General features: G+C 40.9%; 1 protein-coding gene across 6 annotated transcripts in view; it reads right to left on the bottom strand.

Annotated features, from left to right (window-relative positions):
* Positions 1 to 22,528, bottom strand: part of MAPRE2 (microtubule associated protein RP/EB family member 2) — a 156,342-nt gene that overhangs the window by 62,147 nt on the left and 71,667 nt on the right. For all 6 annotated transcript variants that reach the window (XM_027068773.2, XM_015082325.3, XM_053206620.1 and 3 more), the window contains one exon: positions 4,581 to 4,708. In XM_027068773.2, coding sequence (XP_026924574.1) covers positions 4,581 to 4,701 — 121 coding nt within the window. In that variant the 5' untranslated portion in view covers positions 4,702 to 4,708. The remainder of the gene's footprint in view (positions 1 to 4,580; positions 4,709 to 22,528) is intronic.

Below are 22,528 nucleotides of genomic sequence, written 5' to 3'. Positions count from 1 at the left end.
GTCAGTGGTTTGCTTGTCCTAAGAAGTGGGTGAGGAGGAGGAAGGGAAGGTTGCACAGAGAGAAAAGGGCAGTCTGCACTAGGCTTTGGAGGTATGGGAGAGCCACTGGTCACGTGCTTGCTGGTCAAGCACAGGCAGTGACTCAGCAGTGGACCCAATGACTTTGCTGCTTTAGGTCCCAGATCATAGGAGAGGATGGCAACACAGAAAAATGGATGTCAAAGGAATGTTTCAAAGGAGATTTGATGTATTAGAACAGGGGAAGAGGGGTGGAGAGGAAAAGGTACATTTCTTCCGTCCCCATCAAACTCCTCTAGCCATTTTTTCCCATTCCTCCCCTCCATAGAGTCTACTACCTTTCCTGTCACCTCCAGTATGGTATCTCAAGTTGTTAACGTTGTTTTTAGGGATTTTTAGCACCATGCTGTCCATCCTCCCTCTGTAGTACCTTATAAAATATTCAGTTCACTGGTTTGAGCTGTGTACTAAAGTAAACATCTCAACCCCACTAAAAGCATTAGGAATTTTACAAAGTATACAACAAAGTGTTCTGAAGCTGAATTAACCTAGTACTTCATGTGGTTCAACCCCCTATTCAACTATGGGGAAAGCCACATATATTGTTCATCTTTAAAACAGATTTAGGTGAGCAGTACAGTGTCCTATTATTATAGGTAGTATTCACATCCACTGATATACTGCTCTCCATTTTATACAGCCTAATCTTTTACTTGAGACATAAAGGTTGCTTTTCACAAGAAGCAAATGCCAACTAAATATGCACATGATTTATATGACCCAGATTTACTGTTCAAATTTTTTTTAACGTTTATTTTTGAGAGAGAGAGAGAGAGAGAGAGAAACACATGCGTGCATGAGTGGGGAGGGGCAGAGAGAGAGAGAGAGAGAGAGAGAGAGGGAATGAGAAGCAGGCTCCAGGCTCCGAGCTGTCAGCACAGAGCCCGAAGAACCCTGAGATCATGAAATGAAGTTGGATGCTCAACCAACTGACCCACCTAGGCGCCTCCCCAGATTTACTGTTCAGAGCAAACTTTCATAAGGTGACATCGCTGGGATAAAATAACAGGAGATAAGAGTGAGTCACTTCCATTGTTTTGCAACTTACCACAATCTATTTCCAAGTATTAGACCTTCTCACAACAACTCTCCTTTAAAGAACTTTTAAAATGCTTCTATAAGAAACAAAAGCTATATGAAGGCAGAAAATTCTGAAGAAAAAGGAACACAAACATGAAGAAGCCGTATGTTACTTTTCTATGAGCTAAAGAAAAGCTGTCATTCGCTTTAATATTAGCTGGATTGATATCTTTTAGCTGGAAATAAAAAAAGAAATAGAAAACAATGCAAATGGGGAAAAAAATGCCAAAAGAGGACTGCCAGAATTAGAGCATAAGTCTTTGGCAAAAAGAAATAATTGTATTGAATAAGAAAAAAAAATCAGTTTAAATACATGAAATTATTTTTTTTAATGTTTGTTTATTTTTGAGAGAGAGAGAGAGACAGAATGCAAGCAGGGGAGGGGCAGAGAGAGAGAGAAGGAGACACAGAATCTGAAGCAGGCTCCAGGTTCTGAGCTGTCAGCACAGAGCCCGACGTGGGGCTCAAACCCACAAATAGCAAGATCATGACCTGAGCCGAAGTGGGCGCTTAACTGAGCCACCCAGGCGCCCCATAAATACGTGAACTTAATTTATATTTTACCACAGCATATTAAAATACAATCACACATAGACAACTGAAGTAATCAAAATAAAAGTTGAAGAGAAAAATACCATACAAGAATTTGATTACTTTTAAGTATGATGAGGAGAAATCACTTAGGTCATCAGTATTTGTTTGTTCTTGTCCTAATAGCACTGTCCTAGCTGTCTTCAATGTCTTCTAGAACAATGAACGGTATAAATAAATAAATAGAAAGACAGCATCTTCCTGCTAAATGCCACTGCTGAAGAATCAGAGACTAAATTATGAATGAGGAAACCGTGCCTGATAGATTTTGGATATTTTAACTTCATTTTTAGTGGTTTGGGGTTTCTCTAAAATGCACTGCAAGCCCTTGGCTACAGCACAGAAGTACTTGGGGTGCTTGTTAAAATGCAGATTTTAGGCTTCACATCCGGAGATACTGGTTTGCCAGGTTAAGGGTCCTAAGAATCTGCATTTTTAAGCAGCCCCACAGGAGATACATGCGTATGGTCCACAGTTTCAGGAAACTACTGCCTAAAATAAGAGACCTCTTCTGTACCCTATGGATTAACATGATTTAAGCAAACACAACAAAACAAACAAACAAACAAACACGTGACCCTCTGTAGTACAGAGATCATAGTAAAACCTGTTTCAGAGCAGAAAGGAACCTTTAAATCTACTCTATTCTTCTGAACAAATCATCAGCCTTGTAACCTTAGGTAGCCGGGGAGTCTTCTTAATGACAATTATCTGTTCGGTAGGGAGCCAAATGGTTTCCACAGGTGTGCCATCAACCCATGCTTGATAGCAATGTAGCTACAAATGGTTGAAAAATGCATACCAGTGCTTGAAGATAACTGTAGAAGAATCTTTCCAAAATTCTGCTTAAAATTTTGTTGAATTCGCCTTACTATAAATCTGAAAGATCTGCAGAGAAACTACATATATCACTCAAACATCTATCCACATGTACATACACCCACTTTGAGAGTAAGACACATTCCTGTCTTTGCCCCTAGCAGTTGCAAACTGATTTTCATTCCCCCTAAAAGGAGCATTTCTGAGGCAACAGTTATGTGCCAGGTGCTGTGGAGAAACGAACTCCAAGCAATTACGAGGCTGAAGGGATCTGGGTTAGTAACAAGGGAACGAACTGCTAATGACAGTTTTTCCCCAGCAAGTCAAAACTAAAACACCGGAGTGCTCCAGAATGCACCGCAAGAAGAGTGCCATCAAATCCGAGTGGAGATCTGCAGCTGAGTTAGATGCAACAGGGGTTGTTTCTGACTGTGGCTGTGGGAGTCATTTCAACAGGCCAACAATATATACCTCGTACGTTCTCACAGTCCGAGCCAGCTTTTCTTAGCTTGTGCTCAAGGGCAAAGAACTGGCTGGTGAGCATCCATTATCGACCTCACGAATCACAGGACTTGTTTGAGGCCTGGGCACAGAGAGGGGGAGTGAGGCAACGCGTAGGTTCCAGCCAACCTCACTGTCCTCCTCGGGGGACAAATGATCACGGGAGAAGAGGTGTCAATAGTAGTGAAAGACTGTCCTCTGGTCTGTTCTCAAATCTTGACCTGGAGAAAGGAGAATATATTCCCTGGGAGGCGTTGGACTCAGGCTTATCTGAGGGTGACCACTGGGGGCTTTCCAAATTCTGGCTACACTTCATGAAATCCTTTTACACACGACCCCCTAAGAAAGATAGGAGAAGGTCTTTCTGTTGCACAGACAGCACTACGGCAGCCAAACCTGCTAGCTCCCTTGTATCTGTTATGCCTTGTGGAATTTCACATGAACACGGTTCAGGAATATTTTCTAACACCATTTTTATGTCAGAGCCAGGGAGGAAATCTCTTACCTGTAAGTTCACAAGTAGAATACACTTCCTATTTCCAAAGGAAGACTATTTCTTTGATAAACATTCCAAGAATGAATTACTTTATCAGTGGCACGTTTTTGGAACATGCTCCTGCTTTATCATCGATGTTAAATCTTAATTACTTTTTTCTTAAACTCAACATGTATTCCCCACAGACCTACTTTATACCAAGCATGGTGCCACCTTAGGCATCTGACAAAGAATAAAACACAGTCCTGTCCTCAAGGACTCCTGATTCCTTCAGAGAAGTGGGAGCTGGACCTTCTGGCACAGTGTGGTTAAGTGTTACTCTGGAAGAGTGGGCACCGTGTTTTGAGGGAATCTGGGAAACCCTTCAGAGGGACAACAACTGAGTTGGACTTTAAAGTGTCGATGAGATTTTAACATGAATGAAAAGAAGAAAGACTTTCTCAGCAAAAGAAGCATGAAAACAAGTTATGGGATGCAAAAGGCCATCTGTAGGGAACAAAGAGTATTTTGTGGGACTGAGGCACCGGGGGAGGGGGAGCAGGCAGGATGGGGGGCACGTAGATGTAGAAACTGAGGAGACAGGATGCAGCAAGAACAGAAAGGACTTTATCAGCCATGCAAAAGAATGAATTTTATCCTATAGGAAGGACAACATGGTGTCCAGAAGGTTTTTAAAGAAGGGGTTATAAGACCCAACTTGTGTTTTAGGAACGCAAGAGTGGTGGCTGATGGGATGAGAGATAAGAGCCTATAAATCCAATTACAAGGCATTACAGAAACCGTTCATAATATGCATTGGGACGCCTCTATGCTCTTAGATGCCCGTTATCATTCCCCTCTCCGACACACACACATTTTTTAGTTATATCTGAGTTTTGTCCCTTTAATTATGTATCAATACTGATAATTCTTTTTTCCCCACCCAAGATGTATCATCTGTGGTTCATAAACTAATATTCCAGACGATAGCAGTAAACATTTAGGTAAATACAGGCTTAATAAAATAATCTCTTACCTGAACAAAGCTGTTCCACTTTTGTGTAGTTTAAAGATACTATGTCATTAACCCATGCGATGATGTCATGTCTGCTCATAGTCTCTTGGGTTATCGAGGTAGAATACACATTGACCGCCATTCCCCAACTAGAAAAAGACAAACAAGGAAAAAATTAACTCCGGAACCTAAAAGATACCCATTTCAAGGTCAGGAACCCTGGTCCAGACCCTAAAATGTCTGCTTTGGCTGAGTCTTTTCTCTTCTCTCTCTCTCTTCTACATATTTGTTATGATACCATTAAATTTCATGTGTTGTTCATGCAGTATTATCCCACACCTCCTCCCCCGCCCCGCCCCCGGACTCCCATGTTTTTTAGGTTCTGAGACACCGATTTTTCTGATGTAATTTAAAGTCTCATTTTCATCCTTAAGTCTATGTGTGGTATTAAAAAGGTCCCTAACCGTGTGCACTACAGTCCCCTTTATCTTGTACACAACTTCACTGTACTTTCATTACAAGCACTCGCAAACAGTGCCTCCTCCTGCACTCCTCTTTGGGGATGTAAATGGGAGCTCCACTGTATCCAGTTGGTCAGGCTAAAAACACAACACCCATTCTTGCCTCCTCCGTCTCCCTCACCACCACATCCAATCCACCAGCAAATTCTACTGGCTCTACCTTCCAAGTATTTTCAAACTTCGGTCAATGCTCACCTGATGTTGGGCAATAGTCTTTTCACTGGCCTCCCAACTTGCACCCTTGCCCCCTCACCACGTGTTCTCAACACAGCAGCCAGAGCTATCCTACTGGCAAAAATCAGATGCTTTCTCTTAATTTAAAACTTTCCAGGGGCTCCTGCGTGGCTCAGTCAATTGAGTGTCCAACACCTGATTTTTGGCTCAGGTCATGATCCCAGGGTCATGGGACTGAGTCCTGCATCAGGCTCCTTGCTGAGCGTGGAGCCTGCTAAAGATTTTCTCTCTCCCTCTCTCTGTCCTCTCCCCTGTGTGCACTCTAAAAAAAATAAATAAATAAAAAATCCTCCACTGGTTGCTCATCTCAGAGCACAATCTGAAGTTCTTACCAAGCTTTACAAGGGTTTCTACATTCTGCTCCCAGTCACTGTCCCTCACTCCACTCCATCCAGACCAGCCTTGTGACTCTGGCTTTGGACTCTCCTCACTTCCTCCTCAAGGCTTTTGCATTTGCTGTGGCTGCAGCCAGGACCATTCCCCAGTTTTGAGGTGCACTCTCCCTCATTTCTTTCAAGCTCCCCTCAATGCCACTTCATTAAGGGGGCGTCATCATTATCTCCTATTCTTTTTCTCTATTCGCAGACACAGGACAGAAGCTCCATGGGGACAGGGATTTTGTCCATTTTATTCTTTGTATACCCCTGGTGTCTAGTCCAGTTCAGACAGAGTAGGCTTTCGATAAAATTGCTGAATGCAGGCATGTGCTCCCCCACTCCCCCCATCCCATGTAAGATAAGCAGGGCAGTAGGTAAGCTACAAACTTTTTTTTTTTAATCAGCTTTAGAGAAAACCCACTTCAGAAACAGGCTTCATATAGGTTTCATTAGAAAAAAAATCTCACCTAGCATTCTCTCTCTCTCAAAGCTTTGGACAAAGCCTTTACAAAAAGTATAAAAACATTTGAATAATTTGGAAGACATGTACTGCCTAACTGCATAGATCTCCCCTTTATGAAACTGGGAAAGAAGACTAATTATTAATATATTTCTCTGACCATTTTATGATACCAATTTCCCCAACTTTTCATCAGAGTGGCATATACAGAAAAGGTTTTGTTCAAAATATTTTGTTATCTATAGTTTTATGTCATTGGTTTTTACAGCTGTTCACAACAAAATTCAATTGAAGTACAGACTTTTCCCATATACCCCCCTTTTGTCCCCCCACACATACAGCCTCCCCTACTATCAACATCCCACACCAGCTGGTACATTTATTACAATCAATGAACCTACACTGATACATCATTATCACCCAAAGTCCATAGTTACATTAGGGTTCACTCTTGGTGTCCTATATTTTATGGGTTTTCACACATATATGACGCGTATCCACTATTGTAGTGTCGCACGGAGTAGTTTAGGGAAACACAACACCCATCTAAAAATCCTCTGCTCCGCTGATTCATAACTTCCTCCCACCAATCCCTGACAGCCACTGATCTTTTTACTGTTTCCATGGTTTTCCCTTTCCCAGAATATCATACAGTTGGAATCATACAGCATGTAGCCTTTTCAGATTGGCTTCTTTCACTTAGTGATGTGCGTTCAAGGCTCCTTCATGTCTTTTCATGGCCTGAGAGCTCATCTCTTTTGAGCTCTGTTACACTGTGTGAAGGCACCACTCACTCACTGAAGGTCATCTTGGTTGCTTTCAAATTTTGGCAATTATGAATAAAGCTGCTACAGACATCCATGTGCAGGCTTTTGTTTGGAAATAAGTTTTCAATTCATTTGGATAAATACCAAAAAGCCCTACTGATGGAATATATGATAAGAATGTTTACTTTGATAAGAAATTGCTAAAATGTCTTCCAAAGTGGCTGTGCCCATTTTGCATTCCCACCAGCCATCAATGAGAGTTCCTGTTGATCCACATTCTCACCAGCATTTGGTGCTGTCAGTGTTTTAAATTTTTTCTTTTTTTGATGTTTATTATTGAGAGACAGAGACACAGAGCGTGAGCAGGGGAGGGGTAGAGATGGGGGGAGACACAGAATCTGAAGCAGGCTCCAGGCTCTGTGCTGTCAGCACGATGTGGGGCTCGAATCCACGAACCGTGAGATCATGACCTGAGCCCAAGTGGGTCGCCTAACCAACTGAGCCACCCAGGCACCCCTGTGTTTTAGATTTCGGCATTTTAATAGCGGTACTCTAGTAAAAAAATTTTAATGTTTAAACCTGGTTGAAACCTTGTGATTTTACTAGTTCTGTGCAACATATTAACACTTGACATAATTTTATGCAAAATGTGTGTATAAACTTTCATTTTGAAAAATTTTATATATATGAATCCTATTTGGAAAGTTTTTGAACATATGAAAGTAGAGAGAACAGAATAGCCAGTTGTCTTCACTTCTTGGCTTCAACAATTACTAATACTGGCCAATCCTACTCCATTTAAACTACAGTCAATACTCTCCATCCCAAAGCCTACCCTCCATTCCCCAAGCCAGTCTATTTTGAAGTAAATACCAAGCTTATCATTTTGTGTACAAGTATTTCAGTATGTGTCTCTAAAAGATAAGGACATTTGAAAAAACTTCAAATAGCATTATCATATCTAAAAGTAAAAATAATTTAATATCAAATATGCATTATATCTTATTTCTTCTCCTAACATATATATGTAAACAATATATATATGTAAACATATATATGTAAATATAAACATATATACATATAAACATATAAATATAAATAAAAATATACATATATACATAGTTGAAGGAAGTGGGTTGTCTTGTACAGTTTCCACAACCTGGACTTTGCTTACTGCATGCCATTCTATAAATGGGTCATTTGATCTAGAGGCCAGATATGATTCAAGTTCTAATTGGGGGTTTGGAGGCAGGACTACTTACTTGCAGTGTTTGAACTTCCATCAGGAGGCACATAATGTCTGACTCCTTTTGGGATATTGTTAGCCATTAATGATATTTGTTTAGAGACTTCAAAGTGATATTCTGTCACTCATTTTTGATTTACTACCTAGCATAATTCTACAAAGAGAAATTTCCCCTCTGAGGTACTGGTCATATTAACATATGATTCGCTTTATTGACCACTTTTTTCAAAACAACGAGGTAGTTCTCTAATAGCCTCCCAACATGACTAATGAGGTTTTTAATTCTGAAGTATAATTAGGAACTCCTAGCAAGTAGGTTTCAATCCATGTTTCAACCCACCACAGTTTATGTCTTTGCTGATGTGTAAGCTTGTAAGAACTTATTCAAGCTGGTTTCTGAGTTCTGCTGACAAGGTCCTGGGAGTCTCTGATCACTTCTTTGCTTTCTGGGATGGCAAAATGTTCCAGGCCCAACTTGGACATTTCTCACCTTAGACCTAAAACCAGGAATTTCTCCAAGCGTTCCTTCTTTCTTTAGTCACAAATGGTAGAGATAAATATTTTTAAGCACGGCGATATGTGACAGAAAAATCTCGTTTTACACAAAAATCTTTGAATTTATAAAAGGCTTCTATTTGGAGTGCTTATTAAGTCTACAGCAATAAAGATCTGCTTTCTACTTGCAGTGCGAAAGATTTTATTTTTAAATAAAAATATTCATCCATCCCCAGAAGCACCCTTATCTCTAAAATTCTCTTCCCCTGAAGACCTAAAACAAAAAACAAAACCTCACGATACTGGCATTTCAGATAATGTGACCATTGTTACTACTTTTATACAACATATGAAAGGTTTTTGAGTTTCTGGTTAATAACGTGTGTTGTTTTAGTCTATCATTTATTAAACAAAACCATTTACTTTTAATACCTAGTCAACTTTGTATGACTATGTAAATTATGTAAAATCTCAGTAGAGATAATTCAAAATTTAGAACATTTTGAACTGCTTAATTTTCCTTTACAGGTATAACTTTTCGTAGTTGATGTATGTTTCTGATGGCTTCTTCTTTAGGCAGTACTGAAAAGCTTTTGCTTTACCATGCAATGTATTGTTGCAGGATGAGGCATCGGGGTCCAGAATTGTGCTAGGTGACATCTAGCCAAATTGGGACAATATTTTTGGTCCAGATGATTTAAAAACAACCAACCACAAAGCAGGAGCAATGCTGTCAGGTCTGTGTTTTAGACAGATAATCTATATACAAGTGAGTAGAAATGTTCTGTGGTTTCCTAACAGAAATGTGCAACAAAGGAACAGGCAGCCATGAGAAGAGGGAAGCAGGTCATTCATTTGCTAGAGGTTCTGTCAATGAATCACATCTCCTCTGGGTGTTTCTTGATAACATTCACCTAAGGGGAACAATCTTTCATATCTAAATAAACAATCTTTCATATCTACAAAAGCAAGTAAAATTGGGAAGACCAGACAAACAATGAAATAGCACCTGATTTTTGCTTTAGAAAAACTGTTAATCAGTTACTAGACTCACCACTCTAGCCTCTGCCACATCCCCTCTAACTAACACAGCTGCAGTCCCCAGAATCAACTCACCCCACCCCCAACAGTGACAGTAAGACCAACCGGCACTAGGGGACCTGTGGGAAAAGCAGAATGGAGGGCAGACCAAGAGTGAGGGTGAAGGAAGGAAAGTTAAGTTTTCCTTCTTTCCTTTTTTTTTTTTTTTTTTTAAGTAAGCTCTACACCCAGTGTGAGGCTTGAACTCATGATCCCAAGATCAAGTGTCACATGCTCTGCCGACTCAGAAAGCCAGAAGCTTCTATTAGGTTTTCTAAAATAAAACAACGACAATGCATCAAATAAATAGATTTCCATACCTACTTCAAACTAATAGCCATGGAACCATACAGATAATTTCTATTTACAATCCATGCTGAGTAGAATATTTTTATCTACCTTCCTCCAAATGTCACCAAGATACTCACAATTCATTTCACTTTGTGGTTGTCTTTTGCTCCCTTTATTAGTTCTCATCTCAAGGTGCAAAGCCTTCTGATTTTTGAGGCAGAGTGCTGGGTCTAGACCCCCTCTCCGCAGAAGGGCTGGTGCTCTTCCTAACCCCTAGGAAGTGAGGTGGCTCCAAAACGCAAAAAGAATTCCATTCCTGCTTTGCCATCCATGCTTTGCTCTTCCCAATTCCTTCAGCTCCCATTTTTCCTACAGGCGCAACTTCAACATATTCAAGCCTAATTTATTCAGGTGACCACACAGTTCACGGAAGGAAACTGATCTTCCAAGTGTTAAACTCAGGGCTGGTGAGAGTGTATTTACTGGTCTTAGCTTTTCTGTGGACACATTCTAAAATCCTAAGATTTCATTATAATTTTTTCACTGTCAATCTAGATTACAGTACACAAGTACCAGCTCCTGATTATTCAGAAATGTTTGGATAACACAAGGAATTTTTCTATTATTTTTAAATGATTTCATGCTCCCATTTTGATCCTTGAAAGAATCCTATGAGGAAACCAGGGCAGGAATTATAGTCTTCCCTGACAAATGTGGATACCCAGTCTTTCTAAAGGTAGGAGTTAAAATAATTCATACAAGACACTGATGAATGAAATTGAAAAAGATCCCGATAAATGGAGAGATACTCTTGGACTGGAAGAATATTGTTAAGATGCCCATACTACCCAAAGCAATCTACAGGTTCAATGCAATTCCAATGGCATTTTTTTACAGAACTAGAACATAAAAAATTGTATGGATCCACACAAGACCCCAAATAGCCAAAGCAATCTTGAGAAAGAGGAATAAAGCCCGAGGTCTCATGCCCCCTGGTTTCAAACTGTATCACAAAGCTATATTAATCCAAACAGAATAGTAGTGGTATAAAAACAGACACATACGGGCACCTGGGTGGCTCAGTTGGTTGGGCGTTTGACTTTGGCTCAGGTCCTGATCTCACAGGTTGTGAGTTTGAGCCCCACAGTGGGCTCTTGCTGCTATCAGCACAGAGCCCACTTAGGATCGATCCTCTGCTCATGCTCTCTCAAAAATAAAACATTAAACAAAATTTTTTAGGGGTCTGGGTGAATCAGTTGGTTAAGCGTCCAACTTCAGCCCAGGTCATGATCTCATGGTTTGTGAGTTTGAGCCCCACCTCAGGCTCCATGCTGACACCTCAGAGCCTGGAGCCTGGAGCCTGCTTCGGATTCTGTGTCTCCAACTCTCTGCCCCTCCCCCACTTGTGCTGTGTCTCTATCAAAAATAAACAAAGTGTAAAAAAAATTTTTTTTAAATTTTTTTTAAAAACACACATAAAGCAATGGAACAGAAATAGGGAGCCCAGAAATAAACCTACACATATATGTATGATCAATTAATTTAAGACAAAAGAGGTAAGACTATACAACAGGGAAAGACCATCTCTTCTCTGAATGGTGATGGGAAAACTGGACAGCTACTTGCAAATGAAACTGGACCACTACCTCACCCATATACAAAAATTAACTTACAATGGATTACAGAGTTGAATATGGGATGTGAAACCATAAAGCTCCTAGAAGAAAACAGGTGGTAAGCTTGTTGGTCTTAATGTTTTTTTTCAGATCTGACTCCAAAGACAAGGGCCACAAAAGCAATGATAGCTGAGTGTAACTACATAAAACTAACAAGCTTCTGCACAACAAAGCAAACCATCAACAAAATGAGAAGGCAATCTACTGAATGGGAGAAGACATTTGTAAATGAATTAACCAATAAGGGGTTAATATCCAAAATATATCAAGAACTTCTACAACTAAGTAACAACAAACTAATCCAATTAAAAAATGGACAGAGGAACTGAATAGACATTCCTTCTCCAAGACATACAGATGACCAACAGGCACACGAAAAGGTACTCCACCTTTTTGATGATGCCCACCATAAATCATCAGGGAAATGAAAATCAAAACCACAACAAGATATCACTGCACGCCGGGGCACCTGGGTGGCTCAGTCGGTTAAGTGTCGGACTTCAGCTCAGGTCATGATCTCGCAATTTGTGAGTTTCGGCCCCATGTCGGGCTCTGTGCCAACAGCTCAGAGCCTGGAGCCTGCTTTGGATTCTATGTCTCCCTCTCTCTGCCCTCCCTCATTCGTGCTCTGTCTCTCTCCCTCTCTCAAAAATAAACAAAAACATTAAAAATTTTTAAAAAGGTATCACTGCACACCTGTTAGAATGGCCAGCATCATAAAGACAAGAAATAACAAGTGTTGATGAAGACGTGGAGAAAAGGGGTCCACACACAGTGTTGGTGGGCATCAACTGGCGCAGCCACCATGGAAAATAGTATGGAGTTCCTCAAAAAATTAAAAATAGAACTATCATATGATCCAGCAATTCCACTTCTGGGTGGTTAGCCAAAGAATACAAAAACAGTAATTTGAAAAGACACATGCACCCCTATGTTCACTGCAACATTACTTATAATAGCCCAGACATGGAACAATCTAAGTGTCCATGAATCTTAACGATGTGATGATACACACATACACACACACACCAGAGCTACTCAGCCACAAAAAAGGAAATCTTGTCGTTTGTGACAACATGGATTGACTATGAGAGTTTCACACTAAGTCAGACAGAAAAGACAAATAATTTCACTTATAAGAATGATTGACAAATGATTTCACTTCTAAGAAAATAAAACCCAGACTCATAGAGTGAACACAGTGATAATTGCTACATGGGAAAGAGGGGGTGCCTGTGAAATGGGTCAAGGGGGTCAGGAGGTACAAATTTCGAGTTATAAGTCCTGGGGATGTAATATATGGCATGGGGAATACAGTTAATAATATTGTACTAATTCTGCACAGTGACAGATAGTACCTAGACTTCCAACTGACCCAGCCAGGCACCCCTCAAAATACTAATTTTAAAGTTTGCTAATTTCCAAAGACTCAGTCAAGAAATATAAATGGCTAAGAAAGGTAAGTAATACCAAATTCTACAAAATAAAGAGAATACACCGTGCAAGGTTTATTCTGTTTGGATCCTCAGCATGTCTTTTACACAGAAACAACAGTTTATTCTTCCATAACCTGCAATCTGGTCTCCGGGCCAGAAACACTTCTCTTTGTGCCATCCATGCAGAAAAGGAAGCCCTCTACTTTGTGGCTTTCAGTCAGATTTTTAACCAGATCACTGTGTGTTTAAAACCTAGTAAGTACAGCACCACTGAAAGTAGACAGAAGACAATTCTGAAGCACGATGGTCTTTGGGACACCATATTTTGACTGGCATTTAAATTTTAAAATGAACTCGCATTCACTGTTCCTACTTAAAAATAAACCAATAACCACAATATATCAATACACGGTTTTCATGATATTTGGAGGGTCTTTCTGCAAAGCTGGCTATAAATCTATTTTGCAATCAGGAGAAAGAAAAACACAGAAAAATAGAAATCCCTGTGTACCTCCAGCACGCAAAGTCACAGTTCTGACTTGCCCATGGAGAGTGCCTTCAGAAAAAGGACAGCCTCAGGCCGGGGCCAATGTGTTGATTTTGTCTCTGTATTCAACACGTGGTGGTGGGCAGGGCACAAAGAAGTACAGCCAGTCTATGCTTTGCAGCGGTTATTCAGCCATATAAATTAGAAAGTACATTTCTGCTTACTGAAACAAAAGGAATTTTATGGGACAGACTTGAGTTCGCCTACTGAGCAAAGCCTGGATAAAGACTTGGCAAGCCCCACACCATGGAAATCAAAGCATGAATTCTATCACCTTACCAGTTATGGGCCCTTAAACCCATTACAAAATATCCTACAATTTTGTTGTCCAAGAATAAATTTGGCAGGGTTTGTGAATTATTGCAGAGGAGCGTCTCTCTAAATTTTGACAAATACAGAAGATGTCCTCTAGCATCATGTGTGGCCCTTAAGTGAAATTATTTCTTCCATAATTCATTTTCTCTCTGGGCCCCAACCTAACCCTTACAAATAAATCACAGCCATACGTGGGGGGTGGGGGTGGGAGGCAGCGAGTTTTCCTCATTTCCTCCCTTCACACATGGACCGATCACTCCCTTTTGAAGGAAATAGTGTTTCTTTGGGCAAGGCTCAGGATAAGCCAGGTGTCCCAGGATCCTGGCTCTGGTCCTGTTTTGGGTGTGCGGCTATAAGGAGAGGAGTCTGAGAAATTAATTTTGGAAAGGAAGCATGTGGAACTTATTTTGATTTTGATTTCTTCCCCCTACAGCTAACGTCTGAGTCTGCCAGGCTTCCCAAGTTTAGACACGACCATCTGCAGAAGAACAGCCCTCTCTAAGTGGTTGACTACTGTAGTCTGCTGCTCTGGTAAGGAGGTTCTGTTTGGCTTAGATTGAACCCAAACCCACTCTGAAGCGGAACCATTAAAACACCTTCCTGACATAAGTTACTTTCTTCATGCCACTGCCTGCAGGAGTCTGAATGCAACTGGAAACTTCACATGCAATATAAAAGGTTCTGAAAATTCAACCCACTCTATGCCAATACATTCCATTCACACATTTTATACTGACATCTGACAGCTATACCCATATTTGTGACCGTCTGTCTTCTCTCTCGTAACAATCTCTATTTGCAACACGCTCCCCCATCACTGGGAGAATATACCTCTACCAGTCTAGGCTAAATACATGCAATGCACCCTTCACCCGGTTTCACATAAATGAAAACAAAGAGCAGCCTGGGAAAGAGGTACAAAGAATAATGGGGGTTTTTCTTTCACCTGAGAAACTTACTTTAGTTTGAGCACATAAGGATTCCTGAAGCCCTTATAATAATCCATAACCCAAGTGGTTTCCTCAGTGACATTTAAAGATTTCACTGCTTCACAGGAAGCCATGTCCTGCTGACCAGGTATTAATGTTCATTTCAAAGCGTCTCAGAAGTCGTTTGTACCATGTTTCCATACATGCCAAGGTGGAAGAAGCACCAGGGAGCCATAAGAACACCTTTTGTTTACCAACCATTGGACTTACACGTGGTCCAGGTCAAGGCCTCACTTTTAGTTCTTGTCTCACATGATGGGTGGGTCTACTCTGCCTTCAGTTTTTAAGGTTTGTCAAGGTTGGCCTGTTCCTACTACCAGGTAAAGAAAGGGTGGGGGTGGGAGTATGTAACTTCAAACACACTTACAAACATAGCTTTTGATTCAGAAGTAATTTTGTGTCCTTTTAACAGAAATGGCCATTTTGCAAATACTTCAAAGGATTCACAAATACCATAAACGTTTACAAAGAGATTTAGCCCATCGTTGGCTCTCACTATTTCCTTCTCTGACAAGTGGCATCATTCTAAAATAACCTATAAATATTTTGAAAACATGAAGCCCAAGGGAAGAAACCCCAACTTTTCCTCCAACACCACTTCTGCATTAGAATCTATGTTATCAACTCAATCTGAGGGGAAAAAGAGATTCAGTTCCACAGCAGACACTTAAATCAGGGAGTTTTCGTTTGAAAAGCCTTGTATCAACACGACACGATTCTGCCTGAGTGCCTCCTTCCTGGCTCCCTCTCTAACAAAAGGCGGATGTGAAATCTCCCGTGGCTGTCCCTCATAATGAACTGGGCATCAGCAGGGAGTGACGTGTAAATGTGTCCCCTGAACCAGAAACTTCCCTGCTTTTCAGCTGTGCATAATTCATTCTCTAGATTCAATACCATGAGGAGTAGGATTTAAACATTCCACCAAGGAAAGACTATCTCCAGATAATTCTCAATTCATCACTTTCTCTTTACTTGTGACCTGAAATGTGGGGGCAGGGACACACTATTTGTATGAGGAGGGAGATCAGGACCTAGAGAAGCTAGAGTCAAAGAGGGTATCTCTGAAAGACAAACCTTGACAAGATGAAATCTCCCTGGAGAGACATCAGAGAAACCATATTGAGTTTCATTTAAAATTAGGTATTAGAGCTTCCATTTAACTTGTGGAGTAACTGACGGATGCATGAATTGTAGGGCTGGGATGAGAATTTAAGAGGTCATTTATTGTCTTCAGGTAATAATAACACACTTAAGCCGCTGTGGGCAGATATGCATCTGTTTTATTTTTACGGGGCTCTGTGACTGTTATGGGATTAGACACACAACACAAGACTAACTCCTCCAGGCACGGACCCTCCCTGGAGAGCTCCACCAGCCTGGGGAGCAGAGCTGAGCGCAGTACTGACCCCAGACAAGGACGACAGAAACACCAGGACATGGCCACAATGATAAAACACACAACGGATACTGCGATGTATTTTCTCAAGATTAGGCTATTCACCACATAGAGCCGGTGAAGAAAACCAACAAAAGGAAAACTTTACTATTAAGCTGCTTGGAGAAACGCTGGAGCAAACATGAGTTTTATCAGAGGCCGGAGTTGCCTGCTTGTTATTCCAGGCTTTTCTAGGCAGCCCCCCGCAATTATTAATGTGCTCTTCGGTATCAGTCATCACTCAATGATAATGCTTTTAATGTGTACACAAAGTTTCACTTAGTCTGACACTCTGAAGTCTTAACTCTAGCTAATAACTGCCACCTCTCAGTAAAAATGAACAGAAAATACTCTTTTCTTTCATGATGCTCCTATCTTTTACAGTTAACTGTTACTTTTAAAAACAGATTCAATTTGCTCTTGCCATATCACTGCCATGTATCCCAAGTACAATTTTTTTCTGAGAGAGAGAATGCTCCAGGGCATGTGTATGAGTGGAGAGGGAGAGGGAGAAGGAATGAATCTATATTTTTTTAACATTTATTTATTTTTGAGAGAGGTAGAGACAGAGTGTGAACAGGGAAGGGCAGAGAGAGGGAGACACAGAATCTGAAGCAGGCTCCAGGCTCTGAGCTGTCAGCACAGAGCCTGATGTGGCGCTTGAACTCACGGACCACAAGATCATGACCTGAGCCAAAGTCTACGCTTAACCACAGAGCCACCCAGGTGCCCCAAGAGAGAATGAATATCTTAAGCAGGCTCCACACCCAGCGCAAAGGCTGATGCAGGGCTCAATCCTACGACCCGGGGATCATGACCTGAGCCAAAATCAGGAGTCAGACACTTAACTGACTTAGCCACCCAGGTGTCCCCCAAGTACCTTTTTTAAAAAATAGAATGATTAAGGGGCACTTGGGTGGCTCAGTTGGTTAAGGGTCTGACTTCGGCATAGGTCATGATCTCATGGGTTCATGAGTTTGAGCCCTGTGTCGGGCTCTGTGTTGACAGCTTGGAGCCTGCAGCCTGCTTTGGATTCTGTGTCTCCTTCTCTCTCTGCCCCTCTCCCTCGCTCACACTCTCTCTGTCAAAAATAAACATTAAAAAAAATTTAAAAATAGAATGATTAAAAGATTTCTCCAACCACCTGTGAAAGGAGTTTCTATAACTAGCCTTGAAAATCCACCTCCATTTTAACAGCCATGTCATTACCTGCCTGAACCCCATTAGATACTATTCAGTTGGTGCCTGACTTAGCCCGAGTGCCCACAATATTCTAAGCAGACAAAACAAATAAATACGACTTTCAAAACAGCATATATATGTTTTGATGTTTTTAAACTTGGAATTAATGAGTCAATAGTTATAGCCCTGAAATGACTTGGAAACTTGGCTTTTATCCCAAGAATGAAGAAATTTTTGAATTCTAAAACGGTTCTTGGTGGCATGTGTGATGTTCACCGATATGAAACTCAGCTGCATATAACAAAAGAGTAAAAGGCCACGGCCTTACACACACACACACACACACACACACACCAGGCATACATTTCTTCTTATGGTCAGAAGTGCAGCTGATTATAGCTGATTCTATTTGCCTAAATGTCCATCTGTTTCAAACAGTGGGTGGCTTGGTCCATGCTCTGAAAATAATTTCAATGACCCAGAGCTCATTCCCATGCCACAGCGCTTGGCTGGTTTCCTCAGGGCACCAACTTTTGCTCAGTGCTCCCCCCTACCCCCGCCCCCAACTTGGCTCCCAGTCCATCCACTCGTTCTTGACCATATGCCTTCTGTTTATTTTCCCAGCCCTACTTGGCCCTGTTCCCTCTCACCCTGACCTTAGCTCTCTCCCATGATCCAAGTCATTGCCAGTCAAGTCCCAAGTGCCCCTACCACTCCCCCCAGCATAACCCCAGGCCAACCCTTTAGGGCATGGGTGATGCACCCACCATGGAGGATGATCATGCTCATCATTAATCCATCATGCATACAATTAGGTGCATAAGGTATACCAAAGAGTATGTGATGGATATGCCAACACTAGGCAAAGTTGTGTGTTAGGTAAATTCTTTTCTTTGGTATTGTCCATCTCCCCCCTTCCAGATTCCTAGCTACTGTGTGCTCTTGGGAGTGCTGACCCCTCCTCAGGTACTTAGCACTTTCAGCTGTCTGCCTTCTCTAAGCCTTCTGCTAAGAAAAAAGCAAATGAGGGATGACAGCTTCAAGGACAAACCTTCAAGACCTTAGGTAAAGGAAGAGGTCTCTTCCAGCACTTAGCACCTGCATCTCGTGCTTCAGGTTCAGCTCAAATCTAACTCCTAAGCAAGCCTTCCCTGACCATCCTCTCTCTGAAGGGGCCTCCTCCAAGTATTCCCACATCACACTGTTCTTGTCTTTGTGCTATTAACTCAGTCTGTCATGATCTCATCTGTTTGTTGTCTGTCCACCACCTCCTGCCCCCACAATGTAAGCTCTGCGAAGGCAGATCCTTTATAGAATGTATTTTGTTTACTACTGTATCTCCTTTGTCTAAAGTAGGCACATAGTGGGGGCACAACAAAAAGTAAATGCCCAATGAATGTATGTGTGGGAGAGTTTCGTGGGGAGGGGAAATTCACAGGGTACCTAAAATCATACCTCGTAAGGCAGAGTATGTGAGATAATTAGGAGGGAATGCATTAGGGTTGAGCGGATTCAAGGCCTCAGTGTTCTAGGTCTAAAAAAGAAAGAATCATGCAGAGAAATGTGCCATCTTTCAGGTCTCCAACATGGATATGAAAAGCTCAGTAGCTGTATTGCAGCTTCACTGAGCGCACTGATCTAGGAAGCAGGGGCATTGGCTTCTAGGAGTTGGGTTCGTAAACTTGGGACACATGTGCCTCATCTCTTCAGATGTCTTTTTCTTCACCGGCGTGTGTAACACGCATTTTCTCCTTTCGTCTGCACAGCAGTGCTACGGGATAGCTACTGCTCTCATGCCATGAGGTAGGAAAAGACACACAGACTCTGGTCTAGTGACCTGTCCACTCACCGCTGAGTGGAAGGACAGGGATTTGGAGCCAGGGCAGATTCTAGGATTCTTGATTCTCTCAACAAAGCCCCTTTCTACTCTGTCATTAGAGTAAGTGGGATGTAAAAAGAACTCCAAACGGCATACAATTGTGTTCTTCAATAAAACGATTTTTCCTTTTTATAGCTCTACCAAGGCCTCCTTGTACATTTTCACTTTAACCAAATGAGTTTTCCTGAAGAAGAGCCCAAAATGTAGAGATTTGGGTGACTACTTAGTTTATTACCGGGAACGATTTTTGGCTCAAAAACCTGCCAACTGTAACATATAAATATGCTATGCTAATATTTTAGGAATCACCATATTTTGCATTTCTGGTTACTACTTATCTCAGACTCAACTATCTCAATATGCTTTTGTATTAGTTTAGTCAAAATGGATAGAGAGCACGTACATTACCACTTACAATTTTTTTCCAACCCTAATAAAAGACATCAGTGTCTTGACTACATGTTTAGAGAAATCTATTTGAAAAAATACATCTCTTGGTATTTCACTCTTAGAGGCTATCCAAAGCTCTTTATTATGGTAAAATTCATTTTTAAACTCATGAGAACATTTTGAAATGGAAATGGAAAGTGAAATGCCAATAAAATTAAGACTAAAAGGATGAGGGATGTGCACGCCAGTGTTAAAATATATTCTGGTAAATCAGACTTCAAAGTGGCTAATGTACCTCCATCTCCCTCCAGCCCTGTTCATGCGGTTTAGTCTTAATTCTTCTCATAGTAGACTCTGACACAGAACCAAAATGGCCAATTGGCAAAACAGTATAACATTAAACTTCATAAATATTACATAAATGTGACAAGGTACTGATGAACTTCTCCATCAAACCCATGCCCCGCCCCAGAGAACATCCTGTGAATTACATACAAGATGGCTGCACATTAGGAGAACAGGAAATGTAAATTTCAGTTATTTAAGCTAAGATTAGTAACGTTCAGCCAAATGGGTGTTTCAATAGGGAAATGCTATCAAAACCAGGCACACACTTTTGTCACCAGTTCACCAGGCCATCGTTCCCAAAACTTCCTTTCCCAGGTAAAAGGATCCACAGTTTGTTCAGAGAATGGATTTCTTCCCATCTCCCCAAATTCTACCCTAGAATCACAGTTCATCCTTCTCTCCTGTCCCTAATTACTCGTTTGGGCAACCAGATCCCAATCCTATCTTCCATGATACTGGAGTAGAAGAGGTGTTTGTTATTTGTTTTGCATTTATTTTTGATTTGATTATTTTTGATAGAGTGAGAGAGAGAGAGAATGAACAAGCAGGGGAGGGGCAGAGAGAGAGAGAGAGAGAGAGAGAGAGAGAGAGAGAGAGAATCCAAAGCAGGCTCCGAGCTGTCAGCACTGAGCCCGATGTGGGGCTCGAACTCACCAACTGTGAGATCATGACCTGAGCTGAAGTTGGACGCTCAACTGACTGAGCCAACTAGGCGCCCCTTATTTTGCTTTTAAATCAATGAACTCATTTGCCATTTACTCACTATAATGAAGAGGCTAACAGACTTTTGTATCAGATGTACCCAACAAAAATCAGTTTACACACACACCTTGCAATACCTCTTCACTCTCCTATTGCTTTCTTACAGATCAAAAGTTAACACACTTCATGCATCAGTGTGTTAATACTATAATTCCCCAAGAGAAGTGCAGACACTGAGCATTTGAGTCAAGAGTGGATAAAACTTGTGCCATGTCCAAGCTGAAAAAGGTACAGCAACAACAGGAGCAGATTCATGGTAAAACCCTTGGGTTTGGTAAAGAGTAGAAGCACAATAGTTTCTTGAATTGAAGTCTCCTTTCCTTTTTTTTTTTTTTTTTTAGTGTTTATTTTTTTAGAGAGCACAAGCAGGGGAGGCACAGAGAGGGGAACAGAGGATCTGAAGTGGGCTCCACGCTGGCAGCAGGAGCCTGATGTGGGCTCCAACTCACAAACCAAGAGATTACGACCTCAGCTGAAGTCAGATGCTCAAACGACTGAGCCACCCAGGTGCCTCTGAAGCCTGAAGCCTCCTTTTTCTTATTCGCACTTTTTCAGTCTGAGGATTTACAGGAGCAAATGACAAAATTTAATATACTGTTGTCATTTAACAAATGTGGGGGATCATGGTCTCTATAGAGTTTAGAATGTTTTGTTAAACTTGAGAAAACTAAAGAAAGAAAAAAAACCCAAGTAATTCATGAACATTCAGCATAATTAAGGGAAAGCAAATTACTTAAGAGAAGCCCATATGAACGTTTTGACTAAATAACTAGAGCTATTACTGTAGACAAAGTCTGAAGAATAAGAAGAGTTGGTGGATAAAGTTAGTTCTAGAATAGATGTTGTATGTTAGGAGTTACCCAGTATTTGAGCCAATGTAACGAATGAAATTTGGTCAAGTGCATCCCCATCTTGTCCCCATTCCTAGTTTCTGGGTTTAGTTTCTAGAATTAATTTGACTTAGAGACTTTAAAACATTTAAGAAATTAAATTTGAATTCAACAATTGAGCATACTTTTTTTTTTTTTGCCTCTCCAGACTTAAACACCTGATATTACGCTGGCTGACCCAATGTCTTCAAGACGTAGTTTACATTATTTCAGTTTTGGCTATTGATAGTATACTAAACATAATAAACCTAATACCATAAAATATTGACTCATATACGTATTTGTGTGTGTATATATGCTACGAAAGAGTCTTAAGATTGTTTTCATTTGATTAGACAAAGTGAAACTCAAAATGGGATGTTAGTAAAAAACAAAAACATTTTTTTTTTCAAATTTGAGAGAAAGAAGGACAGCACAAGCAGGAGAGGGGCAGAGAGAGAGAGGGAGAGAGAATACCAAGCAGGCTTTGAGCTGTCAGCACAGAGGCTGACATAAACCTTGATCTCATGAACTATGAGATCAAGAGTCAGATGCTTAACTGAGCCACCCAGGTACCCCCAAAAAACTCATTTTGTTTAAAGGTAGATGTCAAAAGTGTTACTTTAAAAAATGTTTTTTATATTAAGTCAGTATTTTTTCACTATAGAAA

Source organism: Acinonyx jubatus, chromosome D3, assembly GCF_027475565.1.
Source record: "Acinonyx jubatus isolate Ajub_Pintada_27869175 chromosome D3, VMU_Ajub_asm_v1.0, whole genome shotgun sequence".
Classification (NCBI taxonomy): Eukaryota; Metazoa; Chordata; class Mammalia; order Carnivora; family Felidae; genus Acinonyx; species Acinonyx jubatus.
Note: the sequence above shows the minus strand (reverse complement) of the source record. Positions and strands in the feature narration are given on the sequence as shown.